The sequence below is a fragment of the Aulonocara sp. 'chitande type north' Nkhata Bay genome, linkage group LG22, assembly GCF_057382095.1.
Source record: "Aulonocara sp. 'chitande type north' Nkhata Bay isolate Kocher_YH1m ecotype deep benthic linkage group LG22, A_spYH_male_GT1.1, whole genome shotgun sequence".
NCBI lineage: Eukaryota > Metazoa > Chordata > Actinopteri > Cichliformes > Cichlidae > Aulonocara > Aulonocara sp. 'chitande type north' Nkhata Bay.
The window spans coordinates 16,848,917-16,869,258 of NC_141364.1; the positions used below are offsets into that span (position 1 = coordinate 16,848,917).

The 20,342-nt window shown below is 38.6% G+C and overlaps 1 protein-coding gene across 1 annotated transcript in view; it reads left to right on the forward strand.

Moving 5' to 3' along the window:
• csmd3b (CUB and Sushi multiple domains 3b) overlaps positions 1-20,342 on the forward strand; it is a 414,655-nt gene that overhangs the window by 259,970 nt on the left and 134,343 nt on the right. Inside the window, exons 6-7 of the mRNA XM_086281026.1 lie at positions 466-578; positions 17,612-17,689. Of these exons, the coding sequence (XP_086137152.1) occupies positions 466-578; positions 17,612-17,689 (191 nt within the window). The remainder of the gene's footprint in view (positions 1-465; positions 579-17,611; positions 17,690-20,342) is intronic.

Sequence of the window (20,342 nt, forward strand, 5' to 3'; positions counted from 1 at the left end):
CGGGAGAATGGGGAGGAGAAGGGCTGTGTTTTCAAATCCGCTCCAACAGTGGACTAGACTTGGCAAATATTAGGTTTCGTACCCTACAGCTGTGGCCAGACATTTGTCCTTTTCTTAAAGCCAAGCACTGGTATTACAGTTATACTGCAGCAAAATATGGGGGCACAAAGCTAAACCAGGTGAAGCATGGTGTTTAACCTATAGCAGGCGTGGCTCAGGTGATAAAGTGGGTTTTCCACTGACCGCAGGCTTAGAGGTTTGATCCTAGTCAACTCCTGTGTAGAGTGCATGCACTGCTAAGCACGTGTCTGCACTTCTTCCCTAAAAAAATGACCATTTAAATTTCAGTCATACAATCATTCTGTGTATTATAGGATTAGGTGAAGGCTAAGGTATTATAAATGTGTCTTTGTATGGATCCATGTTTTATTTCATTAAGCATTTTCATTCTGTCTTCCTTTTTAGGTTGTCGGGCACTAACGTCCCTTCTCCTATCGTCAGCAACAAAAACTGGCTTCGGCTGCATTTCGTGACTGATGGCAACCACCGTTACCGTGGATTCAGCGCACATTATCAAGGTAAGATGGGTGAAATCTGATTATCTTCACGGAGATGATTATTTAAATGCACGCTTGCACGCACACACGCACGCACATGGAGATACAGTATATGCACAGCGTGTTCATTTCTGAAAAATGAAATAGGATGTACAGTGTGTGCATATCTCTGCCTTTAATAACAGCTATTTTCAAGGTTCTGATTTGGCCTCTTTTGCCTTTTTTTTTTTTTGGCATTTTTGTGTTTGTGTTTCTCTCTGACAGTTGGTCCCCATCATCCCTCCCTCAGATTCCCTCTAATTACGTTTGTTGACTCCAAACGTCTCGCCTTTTCTCTGTTACATTTTCTCTCACTGTCTCAATCTTACTGCCTTTCTCTCACTCTTCCCTGTATCGCTTGCTCTTTTCTGTTTTTTCCCCTCTTGGGTAACTATTCAAGATAAGTGCACAGCTAGATTTCTTTGACACAAAAACCCTAACTGGTGGAAAGCACTTGGAAATTCATTTGGCATAGTCCATGTCCCCCAACAGTGATAATGAGAGTCGAATGTGTGGAACAACTGCACACATAGGTTGGAGGAGATAATGTTTTTTCTTTTCTTTTTCTAAATGTAAAATTGCTTTCCTTACTTTCCAGCCTTCTGTTGTAGTCTTGGATTGCCTCTACTACTTTTACAAAAAAAAAAAAAAAAAGGTGTTTTGTGCATTCAAATTGCTAGTCCGTTTTCAAAAGAGTCCATTCGAAATCAAAAGATACACAGACTTTGGTATTTTATCTTTTTTTTTTGTGCACATGTGGTACAATTACAAAACAGTACTTGTTTCAGTTTGGTTTCAATTTAATAATAATGCATTTCAACCATAATGTTGAGAAACGTAATTATATTTTGTGATATTTACATATTTTGTTGTATTTACATGTTTTATGTGCAAAGTTTAACTACTTTAAGCTAATCGCACGGTGGCATTATAGTTTGTCCGTGCGTCATTGCCCTGATCTGAGTGGGCAGCCAGCACACGCATAAATCTTGGTCATGCTTGACACCGGATTATTACTGACACACTGCCTACTCACGTCTTTCCTCAGCACAAGTTGAGAACAAGCCCCCAAAATACCAAGCACACTCAGGCAAGAAAAGAGAAGGTGTGCGCCTAACCAAAATGCCAGCTCTCAGGAGTAGCGCTTGCTCCGTATACTAACTGGATCGTGTTTGTAGAGTTTGTTTGTAGAGGAGAAACTGTGTTTATGATCATGCCGCGAGAAGTAACAAAAAAAAAAAAATCAGCATGTGTCTGAATTGACACACTCGTACGCACTCAATGACACAATGCGAATGTGTCTGCCTCGCTCCCCTCCCACCATTTTTGTCACCATTTTTCCACAGTCAACTGTGTTTTTTTCAGACACAGTGATAAACACAGCAGTTTCTCCGAATAGCAGCCCGGTGACCTTCTGAATGATTTTGAACGAGTATTTGTCTGTCTTTGGATAATGTAGAGTTTGTTCTGCTCTCCCTGTGCACGCTTCCTGGCATGACGTTTAGCAAAGTGTTTGGAGAGTGGCATAAGCCAGCCCACCCATATGGAAAAGATATATATAAATCTTATAAAGTTTGTATCTGTCTTGTGTGTAACTTGTATGAAAAGCATACAAGAGTGAAAACAGATATAAGATCCCTTGAAAAATTATATAATGAAACTTGTATGTTTTGGATACTTACTAAAAAAATATATGAAAGTAATGAGAAAGTGGCCACTTTCATGAGTAAATCATGTAAGCCTTATATGATTTATATATGATTTACTCATGAAAGTGGCCATTTTCATGAGTAAATCATATATGTTTTTACTATTTCTTTTCCACATGGGCAGTGTAGCACTCTTGGTTAAAAGGTTGTAATGTTACATTAATCAAATCAGCTCAAAGCATGATTAATATAAAATAGATGCATGTCTGTGCATACAGGTGGCTGCTGAATGGATTTTACTGTGTTTTCTTCAAAATTAATATAGGATCGTAATTCATTTTAGCTTTTAATGCCAAGGGAGTGAATAATTTACTACTTTACTTTTGGACATTAAATCTAAGAAAACAAATGTTTTTAAATTTCTGACAACCGCATGAATTTTGTAGTGCAGTGATTCCCAAAGTGTGGGATGGGGCCCCCTGGTGGGCTGTAACAGTACTGCAGCTGTGTCGCAGTAATTAAGTAAGTAGTTCAGTTTGAAATTACTCACATCTATTTTAAGTGACATATTTGTATACATTATTTATTTATATAAAAAATGTAGTAACATTTATAATAGGTGGTTATTTTGTTACTACACATTACTATTGCTCATTATGAAGTTATTATTACATTATTAATCAGAATCAGAATCAGAATACTTTATTGATCCCTGGGGGAAATTATTTTTTGTTACAGTGCTCCATTTTAAACCAACATTAAGACAAGACAGACAATACGCTAACTAAGAATAGTACAATATATACATATATATACATACATACATACATAAGTCACTTATAAATAAATATTTGGAAAAGAAACATGTGTAGTTGTAGCAGCAAACAGTGTGTTAAGTGGATGCGTTGTACAGGGAGATGGCCACAGGCAGGAATGATTTCCTGTGTCGTTCAGTGGTGCTTTTCGGTAATCTCAGTCTCTCACTGAACGAGCTCCTGTGACTGACCAACATGTCATGGAGTGGGTGGGAGGTGTTATCCAACATTGTCTTTATCTTGGACAGCATCCGCCTCTCCGACACCACCTTGAGGGAGTCCAGCTCCATCCCCACAACATTGCTGGCCTTACGGATCAGTTTATTAAGTCTGTTGGCATCTGCGACCCTCAGCCTGCTCCCCCAGCATGCAACAGCATAGAGGATCGCACTGGCCACCACAGACTCATAGAAAATCCTCAGCATTTTCTGGCAGATGTTGAAGGACCTCAGTCGCCTCAAAAAATAGAGACGACTCTGGCCCTTCCTGTAAAGTGCTGTGGTGTTTTTAGCCCAGTCCAGTTTATTGTCAATGTGAACTCCAAGGTATTTATAGTCCTCCACAATGTCAACACTGACCCCCTGGATTGAAACAGGGGTCAAGTGTTTCCTGGTCTTCCTGAAGTCCACGATCAGTTCCTTGGTCTTTGCCACGTTGAGCTGCAGATGATTCTGCTCACACCACGTGACAAAGGAGTCGACCACAGCCCGGTACTCTGTCTCATCATCCCTGCTGATGCATCCAACCACCGCAGAGTCATCAGAAAACTTCTGAAGATGGCAGGTCTCTGTGCAGTGGCTGAAGTCTGTGGTGTAGAGGGTGAAGAGGAAGGGGGAGAGGACAGTCCCCTGTGGTGCCCCTGTGTTGCTAATCACCTTGTCAGACACACACTGTGGGAGACGTACATATTGTGGTCTTCCTGTCAGGTAATCAACAATCCAGGACACCAGAGAAGCATCCACCTGCATCGCTGCTAACTTATCACCCAGGAGGGTCGGCCTGATGGTGTTGAAAGCACTGGAAAAGTCAAAAAACATGACCCTCACAGTGCTCGCCGGCTGGTCCAGATGGGTGTAGACACGATTGAGCAGGTAGATGATGGCGTCCTCTGTTCCGAGACGAGGCTGATAAGCGAACTGAAGGGGATCCAGATGTGGTCTTACTATGGGTCGCAGCTGGTCCAGGATGAACCTTTCCAGGGTCTTCATGATGTGGGAGGTCAGTGCCACGGGCCTGTAATCCTGGGGGCCACTGGGACGAGGCGTCTTTGGTACAGGGACGAGGCATGATGTCTTCCACATCACCGGGACCCTCTGCAGACTCAGACTCAGCATAAACAGTTTATGAAAGACTCCACACAGCTGGGGGGCACAGGCCTTGAGGACAAGGGGACTCACTCCGTCTGGTCCAGCAGACTTGCCTGAGTGAAGTCTCCTCATTTGCATCTCAACCTGGTATTGAGTGAAGGTGATGGGTGGGGGAGGGGTGTCAGGAATCTCACAGGAGGCAACATGTGAAGAGAGAGGCTGGCACAGTGGTGTGGCTCTGGATTCCAGGCTGACTGCAGGTGAGGTTGTGGGGGTGGGAGCAGACACTGTGGTGTCGAATCTATTGAAAAACAGATTCAACTCGTCGGCTCTATTCTCACCTCCCTCAGCTCCCCTGCTGTTGGTTGGCCTGAATCCAGTGATGGTCTTCATGCCCCTCCACACCTCTCTCATGCTGTTCTGCTGGAGTTTCCACTCCAGCTTCCTCCTGTAATTGTCCTTAGCCTCTCTGATCTTGTCCTTTAGTAACACCTGGACCTTCCTCACCTCCTCTTTGTTGCCCCCTCTGAAAGCCCTCTTCTTGTTGTTGAGGAGGGCTTTGATGTCCTTAGTCACCCACGGCTTGTTATTTGGGTAACAATGAACAGTCTGAGCTGGAACAATGGAGTCGGTGCAGAAAGTTTTTATTACAGTTTTAATGCAATTTTCAAAGAAAATCCATCACGTTCTCTTATGTTTTGATTAGAGTGAAGATTTAATTTAGGATTGAGTGGGCCTCATGGGAGTTTCTGGTTTTTAAGGGGACTGCAGCACCTTTGACTTGAACGGAATGGCTGATGTAGTGTATTGGTCACTTGCAAGATTTGCAAGACCCAACTAACAGCTGGCCAACTAAACCGAGTAAAGTGAAACTGAATTATCAATTAATCCGCAATCTGTGGGTATGATGAGCTCATTAAGTTGCATATGACCCCAGATGATACTTTACTGCAAATGTGGCTTGTATTTGAGTTTTAAAATGGTTAATACTGTGGGACAGAGGTGGGGGCATGTTTGTGATTTTGTACAAACTGTGGGTCATCGTGGTTATCCCCCGACCCCCCGCCCCTCCTCTCAGTCAACAATTCAAACATGGTTAAATGCCAAAAAGAGAAAAGACGATGGTATATTTAAACAGACATTAAGATTTAACTAAAAATTCTTAAATTATAAAAGTATTGTATAACAAGGTATTAAATAGAGTAAGTACAAGTAATTATCACCCCTTTCTCTGTAAAACATCTCTTTTGCCACGTTTCTTCCTGAATCTTCTCTTCTCTTTCCGTTCTTATCCATCGGTTTTCTTTCCATATTACTTGACTGACTGATTGACAACCTGACCACTCCACTTGAGTTTTACCTATAATTGGTTTAATTGATCCTAATTAGTTGAAAAGGTTAATCAACATGTTAATGAGGGGTGTCAGTGTGATAAACGAGTTGATTAATTAGTGGACTTTTTAACAAGATTATGATTGATTGGCTACTCTCTGTCAGCTGCCAGTCATACCCATTACTTTGTTGCTTCTAACATATTAGCAGAAGGACGGGTTGGGTGGCCGAAACTGTTAAGTCACCTAAAGTCACGCAATGTTCCTAAAGCACTGGCAGATTTACTTCACAGGCTGTCCACATGAGGCTTTTCTTTCTTTGAAATAGAGAATATTATTTCTCCATGTAGAAAGAAATGATAAAGCATTGATCACATTATTGACTTTGTATGTTAATTTATTTTGCTGGCCTATATTCACTAGATAATGAAGATAGGCCAATATTGAGAATGCAACATTGCCAAAGGCAACGATTGGCAATGCTACAATAGTGATGACCTCCAGTTGGATTACAGTCTTGTGGAAGTACTTGCAAAAATATTTATGTATATCACTGCAATAATTGATTGTAGATTATTTGATTCAGCAATTTTGTTTTGTTTCTTGTATAGTGTAGTGTTTTTTTCCTGTTTTTTCCTGCATTTATTTTTCTCTGCTGTTGTTAAATTTACTCCTGGGGTGGTTACCAACTCATATTTTTATGCTATTATATTTTTTGTCTTTTTACTTAACTCTGCAGAGCGTTCCAAATGAGATGTTTTTCAGGTCTACAAAAATCAGCTTTTCTCCTGGAGAATACATTATGAGACCCTTGGGCACGGTTAGTTTAGTGTAGTGGCAAACACAGGATGAAAGCAGTTCAACATTACACTAATGATAATAATAATAATAATAATGGATACTTTATTGATCCCCATGGGGAAATTACTTGTTTTTCTCTGCATTTGACCCATTCACTCAGTGAAGCAGTGGGCAGCCCACTAAGCAGGCGCCCGGGGAGCAGTGTGTAGGGACGGTACCTTGCTCAGGGGTACCTCAGGGTAGCCGTTAAGTGGATTCGAACCGCCGACCTTCCGATCATGGGGCGACCACTTTACCTACTGAGCTATCCCTGCCCCAAACTAAACGACTTAATCAACAAATATGCTTTTGCAGGGTTTTGTTTAGTTTACAAGACGCTGCTATGAGACCTCAGAGGTCCTCATTTGGCTCTGGGTGCCGCCAGCCAGTTGGACAGAATGTTTGTGTGTCTGTAAGGTCAGAAACTCTGCTCACAGAAGCATTCTCCTTCTGCTGCGGCCAAATTATGAGGTTCTGAATTAATAATAATCTCCTAATGATTTATATCCAACTTTGCAGAAAAGGGGCAGAAGGGTTAGAGAGGCACCAACAACAACAGACATTACAAAGGAAGAAAAGAGGAAGTCAGAGAGTGAGGATGGTAAAACAGTAAGGAAATCCAGAGGTGTTATTAAAACAAATTGGCAGGTAGAAGAGAAACAGAGTGATGGGGAATTGGAGGTTTAAGGGGAAAAGTCTGGAATTACAGTGGGGCTAAATATCAAATATGTATAAATATTAAAATTAAGAATATTTTATATCATAATGCCATAACTGGCTATTGTAGACCACTTCAGAGGGAGGAAGTACGTGTGAGTGCATGTGTGCTTGATTGTGTGTGTGTGTGTGTGTGTGTGTGTGTGTGTGTGTGTGTGTGTGTGTGTGTGTGTGTGTGTGTGTGTGTGTGTGTGTGTGTGGGTGGATCGCTTTGTTCATGCTTCTTGGACAATGGAAAAGCCCATTCATAAATTAGTGTATTTAGATACGCAAAGCCTGCAGCTCCAGTGCATGGCTTAACCAAATGCACCAAGTTAATTACCCATTTAAATGCTTAATTGATGCTTCAGAATGATTCACAGTGGCAAGGTTTTGAAACATGCCATAGGCTTTATGTTGATAGACCTAAATTAAAGGAATGAACCATTTCAATTCACATATCTCACAGTAGAGAGTCTTCGTGTTAAAGGGAAAAATCACTTCTATTAAAATAATTTGCATTTTTTTAATAGGTTCTTACTTTAATATATATTTTTTATAGGTTCTTACTTTAATATTTTTTTTTTCATTCCATTTAGTATTTACACATTTGCAGTTGTCCTTGTGATGTAGCTCAAAGCAGGAAATATTTGGAAATACTAAATAAAGTACTTTAATATTTGATATATATCAACCTTCTACCTGTGAGTTCAGCTCACCTGTTCTCGCTTGCAATCTAAAGACGATGTAATGTCCAACCAAATTTAGTCTAAATTTCTGCTCAGTCATACAGTTATATTCTGTACTATCAGGAAGAGTTCATAGCTGCGAGTGCCTGAGTGAAAACAGCTTATGTCATGGTTTATCTGTGTGCTCCTTACTGTCTCCTTCACAGCTAAATACAAGCATATTAAGTATCCATTAGCATGTTTAATTGAACTTTGGTAATTATTCAGCTATGACAGCGTCCCTGGGTAAATGTGAATGCTATTTACCTCAGGACCAAACTGCCTTTAGAGATTTAGTTCCCCTAATAAAGAAAACTAATTTGCAATTTTGGCATTCGTTTTAAACATGCTGGACAATCCAAATGTAGGACTTTTGTACTGTAGAAGACGACATAAAATTTAATAGTTTTTTGCCCATGAGGGGAAGTGCATCCAATGTCATGTCACATGTCATCTTGGGACTCAAGCTAATATTTTACATTTTTGTAAATCAAAACGTATTTGTGTTTAATTAACCCTCAAGACAGTGGGTAATATGTGAGGTGAAACCATAATAGATGGTGATAAAATGGGAGGAGATTTGCTCAATTCTGCAATTACAGTTTCAAACCTTAAGACAGTTACAGTGAACAAAGTAATCAAGGTGGAGTTTTTTTAAGCAGATTTTAAGTAGAGTTATTAACTTCTTGCAGTGTCTCATTTATTCCCCATATACAGCATATTTAATTAATTAAAAAGCAAAAAACAACAATACCTAGAAACTGGCAAAGACAAACATTCACATCCCTGGACATCCCTTCATTGCAGGGGTCTCATAGCCTACTCCCAGACCTTCTTGCTTAACCAGATTGCTGATGCAGTCCCAACCACTGCACCACTGTGGCAACTCCACGACAACAAAACGCTCAAATTCACACAAGAAATAATAAATAAGAGAACTCTTTTTCTTCTTCTTTGAAAATAGACTACTGCTGAGAGGAAGAGTAACCAAGTTTGCATTAGTGACTAAGTCGAAGAACTTTTCTGAAACCCAGCTGTTCCACTGTTATGTATTGTGACTATGGTTGAACATGCCATCTTCTAGATGTGACTGAGTGCATTGCAGTATGTTCTTACCCCCTAGAAATACACCCGAGGCTAAAGCTGAAAATAGGAAGTTCAAAGTCATCTTCCCTGTTAAATAAAAAAAGAACATGAGCAGCTCTTCTCCCTCAAAGCTAGAAACGAGTGGATCAGGTTGTCAATTAAACCCTCAGTTGTCAGTGGCCAAAGAGAAACTGCAACAACCAAACAGTGTTACAGGGAATTTAGGCTTTAAATAGATTAACTTTAAGAATTTTCAGGACCACGTGTTTTGAAGAAAAACATTCACAGTATAATAAGGTAAAAAAAAAAAAAGGGGGCATCTTGTGAGCCAGATGCCACATATGGTTTCAGTCAACCTGTGAGTCATATTTCTACTCAGCAATGCAGCCACTAAGGTACAGTCAGTCAGCCACAAACAAATGCATCAAATACAAAAATATGGAGCTTATAATAACTGCTTAGTTAAGACAGTGCTCAAAGAGTTTGTCAAAGACAGCAGCTAGTTCTACCTTTTTACATGTCTATAGACATAAAGTGTTAAGTCTAACAAGTTCTATATTTACATAACAATAACGATGACAATGCTGCCCTTTAATTTCTAACATCTAAGTTTTGTACTTGATTGCAATTTGAAAGAAAAGCTGGGAAAAGTCATGGTGTTAACTTACTGTAAAGCAAATGGTCTTGTCATCTAAAACTTATTACTGCACAATATAATGTAATGAATGAATGACCAGCAGGGACTAGTTTGGACTGTACCACAGTAACAGGGCTTAGTAACATGATGGATCTCCACTCAGCTAACATATTAGTCCACTTCATATTTCCTTGCCACTTGGTGAATTTAAGTTAAAAGGTTCTTCCTCTACCCAAATATGAAAAATTTGAGCCCTGTTTCTTGCAAAGTTGTCTTTTCTAAATGTTGCATTTTCTCAGCAGGCTAAAATAATTAAACTGTAATTACTCAAAACTGTACATCTGCCTAATTTATGCACAAGTTCTCCTTAATTTCTACACATTATAGAAATTAAAAGTATAAGCAAGGGAGTTGACATGGGTGTTGAGGATTTCAGGCCCAAACGGGGCTTAAAATCCAGCTGACAGAGTTATTAACATTGTCTAATAAACCTGTGCAATTAATGTTTTATAATAGCAGTCACTCATTGCACACCTCTACATCAACCTTTACGTGTTTCATAATTTTATTATACATTCCTGTATGTAGTCTACCAACTCACCATGGCATAGACAAGCCAAGGTTTTTTGTTTTGTTTTTTTGCTTTTTATTTATTTATTGGTTTTATTTTTATTTTGTTTTCTTTATTTCTTGCTAATATGCAAAATAGGCACCATAATGACTTTGTGCCATTTCAGCCACTGAGAGGCTAAGCTAGGGGACTGCGCAGTTGGCTCACTCCTAGAAAAACAAATGATCCAGCTTCCAGGTACAGCTGCATTTGATCATTTATTTACATGCTTCAGTAATCCATTCAAACGATTGCCTTGGAGTACCGAGCTACTCCAAGGCAATCTATACAAAGCAAGGGAGTTGACATGCAAGAAAAGGAAAGAAATGCAGCAAAAAAGTACAGACTCCTGACTCACCCACTCTTCACAAACAGGTGAATGTATTTTGTCTTCATTCATTCAAAAGCCGTCTGTGTGACAAGTGTGACAGACACATTAAGGAAACGAAGGAAAGTAGGCTACCTATTGTTACTGGCTTTGCAGCCAAAGCAGTTCTGTTTAGTTACTCTATTTTCAGGACATTTACTCTCATTCAACATTTTTATGATTTTATAATTTCATCTTAATAAATTCCAACAGCAGCAAGAACTTATAAAACATATAAGAGTCCTGGGAGCCCTTCAGTTAGCCCATTGAAACAAATTATTATATTATATTTCCACAATATAGAAACTAGCTAGATTCAAGTAGACTAATTGTCATTCACAAAGTTATCCATATCCAGTTAATCATATGTTTAATGTTGTCGGCGGTCAGCCAATCACAAGCCCGTCGGCAAGCCATCGAGTGAATTGAATACTTGCCAGGGTTTCCATTTACTGTACAAATTTCAGTCTGAACAGTGAGAAGTAATGCCTGACTCTTATTAATGAGCATTAACATTTTAGAAAGCGAGGGTGGAAGGATCCTGACAATGCTGCAGTAGCTCCCGTTTTAAAATATCTTAAACATATAAGAAAATGTGTTCACAATATTAGGAAAATGGGTAGGTACACACAAAACAGAGGCGAAGCTAATTATTACTAAAATGGTCTGATTCATGGGGAAGGTGATCTGAGAGTCCATACCATACCATCATTTCTAAATGTGCTGCATACATGAATTTTCATTGTTCCTGCTAATTTTGCTTTGACATGCTCGCACCTGCCCCGATTCTGAATTTGAGTCTCTTTCCCCTCTTTTCATCATTGCACATGGTACTTTCTGTTTTGCCAGAATAAAATTGACTATGAGTCCAAGGGTATCACACTGTTAATTGGTGCATTTTCAAATTTTTGTAATGACAGATTCCAAACAATCATAAAAAGGCTTCCAGACAACCTGGCTTTCCATACACTTCTGCCAAACTATGGCTAGGTGTGTTTATTTTCTTTGTTCCTCGAGATGCTCTATTTAGTAATGAGACGAATGAAAAAGCCTAACCAAGACTAGAGATATTTGTTGGAGGCAAACCACGATGCCACAGTAAAGTCTGTAGAAGGTTAATTTGGTTTAGAAGCTCTAATCAGCTCTAATTCTGAACTTGTGCAGCTTTCAGTAACAGTAAGACCCCTATATTCATGGCAAAACACAAGAGACTACCCCACTTTGTAGTCTGCAGGAAATGTTGTGCCTAAGTTTTGGGGAATTAGCCAGTTTAGCTTGTTTAAGGTATAACGTGAGTAATCCATGAAGATGAATCCTCAAGACATAACGGAGGGAGAGTGTTTGCGTGACTGCTCTCTTTGACCTTCCCTGGCTGTTTGAATTCTAGGTAGCACCTCTAAATCAATAGGCTGATTCTGCATCCAAAATTTTAATGTTTAGAAAGCATTTTTAACTCCTGCATCAGCATAATGAAAATGTCACACAATCTTCCTGTTTCTGCACTTTATTGGGATTTTAAGTCCAACCCCAACCTGTGACAGTTTTTTTTTTTGCTACAAAAAATAAAGAAAGGCTATCCATTTTAGCAGGATCCCTCTTGAATTGAAATGTAATTGTAACCCAGTTCAATTCCAATTAAATCTGAGAAAACTCTGCGAAGGTGCATCTACCATAGTTATTTATTTGGTTTCTTGCGATTAGCCTGTAAAGTGAATGAGGAATTTTGAGCTATCCTCCCTCCTCCTGTTTGTACTGTGCTGTAGAGAGATTGTGTCTCTGTACTTGCTTAGAAACAGCACCGTAATTCCAATATACTGTGGCAAGGCATACACTTCATTGCCTTTTTGCTTACTGGAAATGTTTAATTTTGTTGTTGGAGCACAAGATGTGCGCTATTTTACCCGCATTTCCCCTCCATTATTTGCTGTTGATTTATAACTCTTTATGATTCTTTGTTCAGTCTTTCTATATTAAAGCTGTCCCAATCCAATAGGGAAAGTAAGGCCTCAAGCATAGGTGATGTTTAACAAATATTGAAGTGTTAAATTATTAATTAAGTATTCGGTTGACATTCTTCTCTGCACGGCTCTGTGCTTTAATGTCTAACCTTACACCTTCAACACCTGGCTGAGAATATGTGTGTCACTGTGTGTGTGCTAAGAGTATAAATGTGCGTCTGGTTTCTGCGTGTGCATGTGTGTGTGTGTGGATTCTCACCATTTCTGTTGTCCTCTGCTCTGTATGCAATTCTTTGGATTTACCAGTGTGCGTTCCTGTTTGTACAAATGTCCAGCTTAAGCTGACAGATCTGTCTGTTGTATGACGATGTCTCGTGGCAGTTTGCGCGTCTGCTTAGATTTAAGCATATGTTTGTGTGCACGCCTGTTTGCCCGTTGTCTATGCACGTGTCAGGTACGAGCAATCTGTTTCCTTCCCCACGGCACAGCCCACCAATCACATCCCCCCATCATCTCTCTTCATTACGTATTCATGAGTTTCTGTGTCTGCAGGGCTGTGATTGGCCCTTAATGAACAACTGACGGCATTATCAGTCAGCCAGTGCTATGACAACAAAATAAGTCAATCAGTACAAAAGAAACTCCAGTCAACCCGTGGTGCAGAAACATTAGTCAACTCTAGCAGTGAAACAGTATACCCCTCAGGGAGGTTGACATATTTGATATTGTTGACTGCATGGTACCTTTGATATGACTCTTGCAGTGTCTCAAACCTGCTCGTGATCAAGTGCACACATCTTGAAATTCTAAGTGCTCTGCATAATTACAGCCAAGGAAGAGGAGAGCATTTAGCACATGTAAAGCGTACAATTTGGTTTTTGTGTAAATAAATCCCCAAATCCTTTTTCTTGTCAGCCTTAGCTTAAGAACCATTAGTCAAACTGGGTACAGAGACACTGCTGGCCTCAGGGGGATCATATGAGCTCATAAATCTATGAACTACTCCTTAATCATCTTTTATATTATTGTGGGAGCTTGCATTTTACCAGTGCTGGCTTTCATTATTGAGTTGGTGTTCTGCTGTTCCTGTATCAAAGGGGCTGTTAGCACTGGGGTCATTACTGTAAGGCTAGCTAGGAATGTACTTTGTTGAATTAATGTCAGTTGTTTGCGTAGACTCACTTTGGTGATGTAATAGTATTGCTCATCTGTGGTTACAAAATAGCAATTCTACAGTACTGATAATTATTCACGCCTTCTAATTACGCTCCTTAATTGAGCATATTCAAATTATTATTAACTAGGTGTAGGGAGAAGAATATAATCAGCATTACCAACCAACTCTGCCAAATCAATATTTTGATTATTTCCTTGTGCCCAGCTAATACAGGCAAACACTCAGGCCACCTATTTTACTTACTGTGCAATTGCTATTGTTATTAAACATATGAATTCAAATAAATGTTCTTCACATATATGAAAATTCAGCACTTAAAAATCTTATGAAGTGCATCATTAAATCTAACAATTTCTAATTACAATAGGTACTACTTCAATCTGTCTTGCACCATAAAGTTTATTTGCTGTGCTTTTCACAAGCGCAAAGCTCTGTACAGCAACACAGAATAACAAAGGGTAATATTATAACTTAAAAATATACTTAATAGCAACACAAATGCAAGATACAGAAAAGAAAACAGAAAGTTTTATTAAAAAAAATTATTTTCACTGCTTTTTAAAGGACTCCTCAGAGTCAGCAAAGCGTAGTTGGAGTTGGAGACTATTCCAAAGCCTTGGCGCTAAAGACTGAGAGGCTCGGCCTACCTGGTCTTTTTTATTTATTGGTCATTTGTACATGTCAGCTACATCACCTCCTATTTGACTTTTTATTCAGTGAGTTTTATTTAAAATTCCTCATTCACTCTCACATTAACCATGGGAACGTTTGAGTAGAGAAACAAGCACAGATACATCTATGTTATAAATCCTAGCTTTCAGTCTAGACAACGGTAAATGTTTGCTTTCCCATGCAGGTACATTAAAATACCCGAGATGAGCATCTAGTCCAAAGCTGGTAAATTCAAAGTGCTCGATGCCTATCTGTCTGAATCATTGGCACAGAGACTCTCTCTGCTCCACACTACCAGTTTTAAGAACTACTGTAGGAAAAACAAACAGTGTTGTAGGTAACAGACTGGTAATGTTAAAAAAAAAAGGTGACTCATTGATCTGGATTCTGCACAAGGTAGCTGTAGCTTTTCGTATTTATTTTTGTTGTGCTCAAGGAATAAAAAAAAAGATTTTAACTTGGGTCTGAAAAGCATCAGGCCTACATCACACCCACACAACATGGTTCGGTTGATTTTTTTCCTTCTCTTTTTTGTATATGTAGCTTCAGCATCTAATTTATTGCTGTGAAACTTAAGCTGAGCTCTTGGTTGTGCTTTTGCTTGTTGAATATAGTTTTCCATATATGAAATACTTTACTTCATAAATATGGTTTACATAAATGCATCTGCCCCTTCCATCTGTTGTTTGCAGTAGAGCTGCTGCTTTTAGGCTAGAATATTAACATGGGCGTATTTAACTTTGATACATAGTCACACAGGACAGGTTTTATGATGCATATTAACAGGGCTTGATACACTGAATGAATCTACATAGGCAAAAACAAATTTGACTTTTAACTATTTTTGGCCCAGACTCCCATATTCGGCTGCCAAACCGAAGAGGATGCATTTCAAGCCTGATTGTAAGACTTTGATCTGTTTTGCAACTTCCCCAGTTGTCAAAAGCAGCACGAGTTTGCCAGTTAATGTTCTTAATTTATGACAATCAGGACATTTTCAAACCTCAGTTTTATATGAAGGCAGTAACGCCAACTCTGCACTTTTATTGTTTCTTATCCCTTTTGTGTTTTATACTGTTTATACGACTTTTCTGCATCAAATAAACCACCCAATGTCAGAAAAAGTCATTAAATCTTTGATGTCATGTCTGTATGCAGTGGAATGGAAAATTTATTCACTTCACTCTCATCATAAAATACAGCTGTTGTTCCAGAATATTTATAAAAAAAATAATGACTTTGAAATATTAGGAAGATGGGGGGTTTCATGAAAACACTGCTGATTATATTATATAAATAAAAACTATAAAATCTGCTTTTTTATCTAAGTGATAGCTGCTATTATATCAGATATCAAGAACCCCCTCCCTCCCCCCACCCCACCCCCATCTTAAACAGCTATGAATCTGCTGTCAGGAATAATAAATGAAACTCTTTGTGTAGGTGGATTGCTGTGAAGTCAGTGTTTTTGCATTTATGTATGTGCGGTGCACAGATGCAGCCCTAGGCAGCTCTGAGACATCATTTGCTTGGAGAAGTCTCATTAACGAGAGAATTTATGGCACAAAGTGTTCTAAAATTTAAGGGAAAACGGACATTTGTTCGTGATCAGTTTGACATATTGATACATAATTTAAAAGTCTGTCCTCCAGCAACCTCTTGCCAACCAGTTGCCAACTACATACTTTTCTCTAGCAACCAGTGGTTACATGGGGATCCCTGACTGGTCTTAAGGCCTGTGTGTGGCAGATGTTTAAGTTAAACAATTATTTTAAGCCATTTCATCTAGCCCATATTTTTGTCTGCTGGTGTTTAGACTTAGAGTAATAATGTGTTAATGGCATGAATACAGTATTATTTTTACCCAGCTTAGAGAATGTATTGACCATATTATCCATATTTTAAGATTAAGTAAGTGCTTAGCATTGATTGCAAATAAGGATTGATATCTCTGACTCTTGGCGTGGATACAACACTATCATTTGGAGCACTTGAAATTGACCTACTGGTACGGTAACACAATATTACACCCCTGGAGCATTAATCAGTATGGACAACACAGGCATGTATCACTGACGCATGATATGTTCATGTATCTACATAGAGAATAATGTTGGGGTTATTGCTGACATAAAATACACATGATGTGATAGAACTGCTTTTAATATAATAGCAGTGCTATATGTGCGTATGTGTAATCGTTGTATAGTATAGCATTCGGATAATTGTTGAACATTAATTCATTCGCCATTTGTCATCCTTCAGTGGATTAGTCAAGTCTTAATGACAGCAATATCTGTCAGCCACTCTATCAGACATTCATTAAAGTGATTTGTCACTGTACTTTGTCATTCAGGACAAGATATATTTGTGTTTTCATTATTTATGTTGATAATGTGTTCATTTATTTTAACAAAATTAGATTAGCGTAGTGTTTTGATTTTTTTACTATTTTATAAAATCAGTTATTAACCCATTAATTTTGCATCTATACCTTGTAATCATATGTTCTAAACTGTACTAATGCACATGCACAACATCGCCAACCTTGCAATCGAATGATGTCACCAGTGTTAGAAAACAGAGCTCATGCCGACAGGGATCCCTCAGTTTGTTCCTTCTTGTCTGGGAGTTACTCTGATTAAAGGAACCATCTATTTTGTAACGTGCCATTATCGGAATGCTTTGATTACAGAGCTGCATCATTGTCCTTTTGATTAAAGCTGCAATTTTCCTTTACCAGCTTTTGTTCAAAATATGATGGGGCTTCCGGCAAAAACAACCTCACTTCTGATGTGTGTGTCTGAGTGACAGAGAGAGAGAGAAAGATTAAGCTTCTTATGAACAAAAAATCCTGAATGGTGCTTTTGTTAAACCCATTTCTCCAACTTTCTTTCCCCTTTCGGCTTCTCGCCTTCTCTTGCCCCCTTAGCTGTGTGTTTCCACCATTTTTTCAAGTTTACTTTGCATTTGTAACTTTCTTTTCTGCTCTGCTCTTCTCTCTCTCAGTTTTGTGAGGGAGAAGAATCTGCCATTTAAAAGAAAGAAAAAAATCCTTTTTTAGGTCAAATTTTTTTTCCCCCACTTTATCCAATCTGTTCTGATTTTCCTTCTCTTTTCTGTTTTCTGTTCTCCTCTGCAGTGAAGCGATCAGTAGATTTTAAATCGCGGGGCGTTAAATTATTCCCTGGCAAAGACTCCACCAACAAGTTTTCAATATGTGAGTTCACATCTTAATGTCCCTTTGGCTAATGAACTAACTTGCAATGGCTTGGTTAGCTTGGACTGGCTTTTTTATGTTTGTTTTTTAATTTGGTTTTACTTTTGTTAAGTTTGTCTCTTAATAAGGGCTATCATGTTCAACACATTTGTGCTTCTTATTATTCGTAATACAAAATTAATGGTGTTTCTTATTTATTAAATGACATTTGATTGCAACAATTTACAAAAGCATAATGCTGAAATTGACCCCTGATGTGAAAATGAGATCTTTTTAAACTCACAAATGTGTTGGAAAGCCTTTACGAGAGCCATGCTTTTGTGACTGCTGCGTGTTTTTGTTGTTTGATATTTTGTATATGCATTTTGGTCATGCTGTCCCACTTCTTCATTGCTTGCTTTGATATAGTTAATCATTGCTTGTTCTGATAAGTTTAATCATGGTTTGTTTTGGTCTTGCTTTAGGCTCAAGGAATGTGAATCAGCTGTAGTTAATATTGTTTACCGCCCACTCCTGCCTTCTCTTCTCTTCTCTTCTCTTCTCTTCTCTTCTCTTCTCTTCTCTCACAGCCTGCAAACCTTTATAAATGAATCATTGAGGTCTCAAGCCCATTGTTGGGTTTATAAAAAATCTCCCAAGACAATTTCATGTATTTCTGCACTTTGTAAAATATATTATGTCATGATGTGTGATGATTTGGTAGAAAGGTAAACTGCCATTACATATTGCAGTCTATATCTAGAACCTTTCTAAAATAACAAGGATGCACTCATAATAAGTATAAGAGCTTCCCTGTTAATGTAGTGCACTTGTTTGGTGGGCAACCACAGTTCCTTCTGACTTGAAATACCCACATATAAGAATAAGTCACCTTTGAAACTAACACAATAGGCATCCCGAAGGGAACTATGGTTCCTTTGTCATTTCATCCACTGTAATACCGATTTGGCTACATGATTACATTTTTCTCTACAATTATAACTTTCAACATTCTATGAATATGCACAAAAAGCAGAGCTATTACCAGCAAATAGAGCTCACTTTTCAACATTTAACTTGATACATAGATTTATTTCTTATGTAGGTCCAACTTTCTTTCACACTTCTTTACTATAGCGTCTCTATTCGGTCATCTCACATCACACACGTACGCACAGACATTATGCAACTCTTTGAAGGTTAGTTATCTGTGTGCTATAATGGTGTTGATGGTTATATACTTTTATGTTTGCCACCTAGTCTAAACACCCCGCATGGACTCACAAATATGCAGATGAAGGTTCAAAGTCATGCATTTTTTTGCACACTATAAGGACATGAGAAGATAAGTGCACATAAGTGTTAATACGAGAGCGAGAGACTAATACCGTACGTGCAAAAACACCAAGATGATGGCCTTGCTTCTTGTTAATTAGTTTGCATGAGTGATAATTATGAATTTTTAAAGATCACAGATTTTTTTTTGCTCGTTTTCCTTATTTGCTTGCGTTTATGTGATTGTATGTTTGTGTGTAATTGCCTTAAATACTGTATGAGCTGATGGGGAGGCGATGTTCTGAGCTAGGCGCAGCGTGGTGGCTCGGCACATCGCGGATCCATCAGTTTCCTTGACAGGTTGGAGAGCCATGGTCGAGGTTTGATTCTACACATATGAATGTGTACTGTATGTTAATTAGTCTGGCTCTGACTGGTTCAGATGCTAATTTGTTCTTCTCTAACTGGTTTAACTCGTCAGTGAAGCATAAAGCCTGTCTGTGTGTCAGTCTGTGCCCATGCGTGTGCGCTTAGATGTGGTTCTGTATATGTGCATGTATGTATATGTTTGTGGGTTCACTTTTGTGGGCTTTGTGTGTTTGTCTGTGTGTACACAGAACTGATACTGTAACCAGTCCCTCTGTTGTACTGTTAATAGTCCAGATGGTCAAATTAGCCGCTCCAACAAAGCAACAAAGTATCTACTCTAACAAATCCACACACACAGAGCTGCACACCAACCACCTGCTGGGTTTGTTGATACAGACTACACATGTACATACATGTTAGCCAGATAGCCCAGACAGCCTGGGTGGGAAGGTGTTTATGTGAAAACAGAAATGGGCAGTATTATCACTTGGCCAGTGTTTGTCACACCTAATTGGGTTGTCTGGCTTTTGCGGGGGGGTTAAGATAAGAGAAAAGTTTGTTTTTTTGTTTTTTTATCAGATTTCACCAGCAATTGTCTTACAACAAGAGTCAGTGCAGAACACTAAAAAAAACCAGAAAGTATCTTAAACAACGCGGTAAGGGAGTTTTAATTCCAAAACAGTGAGACTAGTTGACTTCATAAGCGTTCTTGAGTAAAAAAAAACTTGTTTAAATTTCTTGCAAATTCAGGACGTTTTCTTTTTTTTAACCCGTGTTCATTGCAAAGAGCCTTTCTTTAGATGAGGGGGACGCTGACTAATTAGAGCAGCAAAACCTATACACATAAATAAAATACAAAACCAAAACATGCAAAGTTAAAAAAAGATAATCATTTTGATATTATATTCATCATCCAAATAACACAAATAGAATTATGTTCTTCCACTCGTAATTTAATCATCCTAATGAAATTAGTAATCAAGAGAACAGTGCCGCACTGTTGTCTACTCTATGCTTTAAAAATAAACTG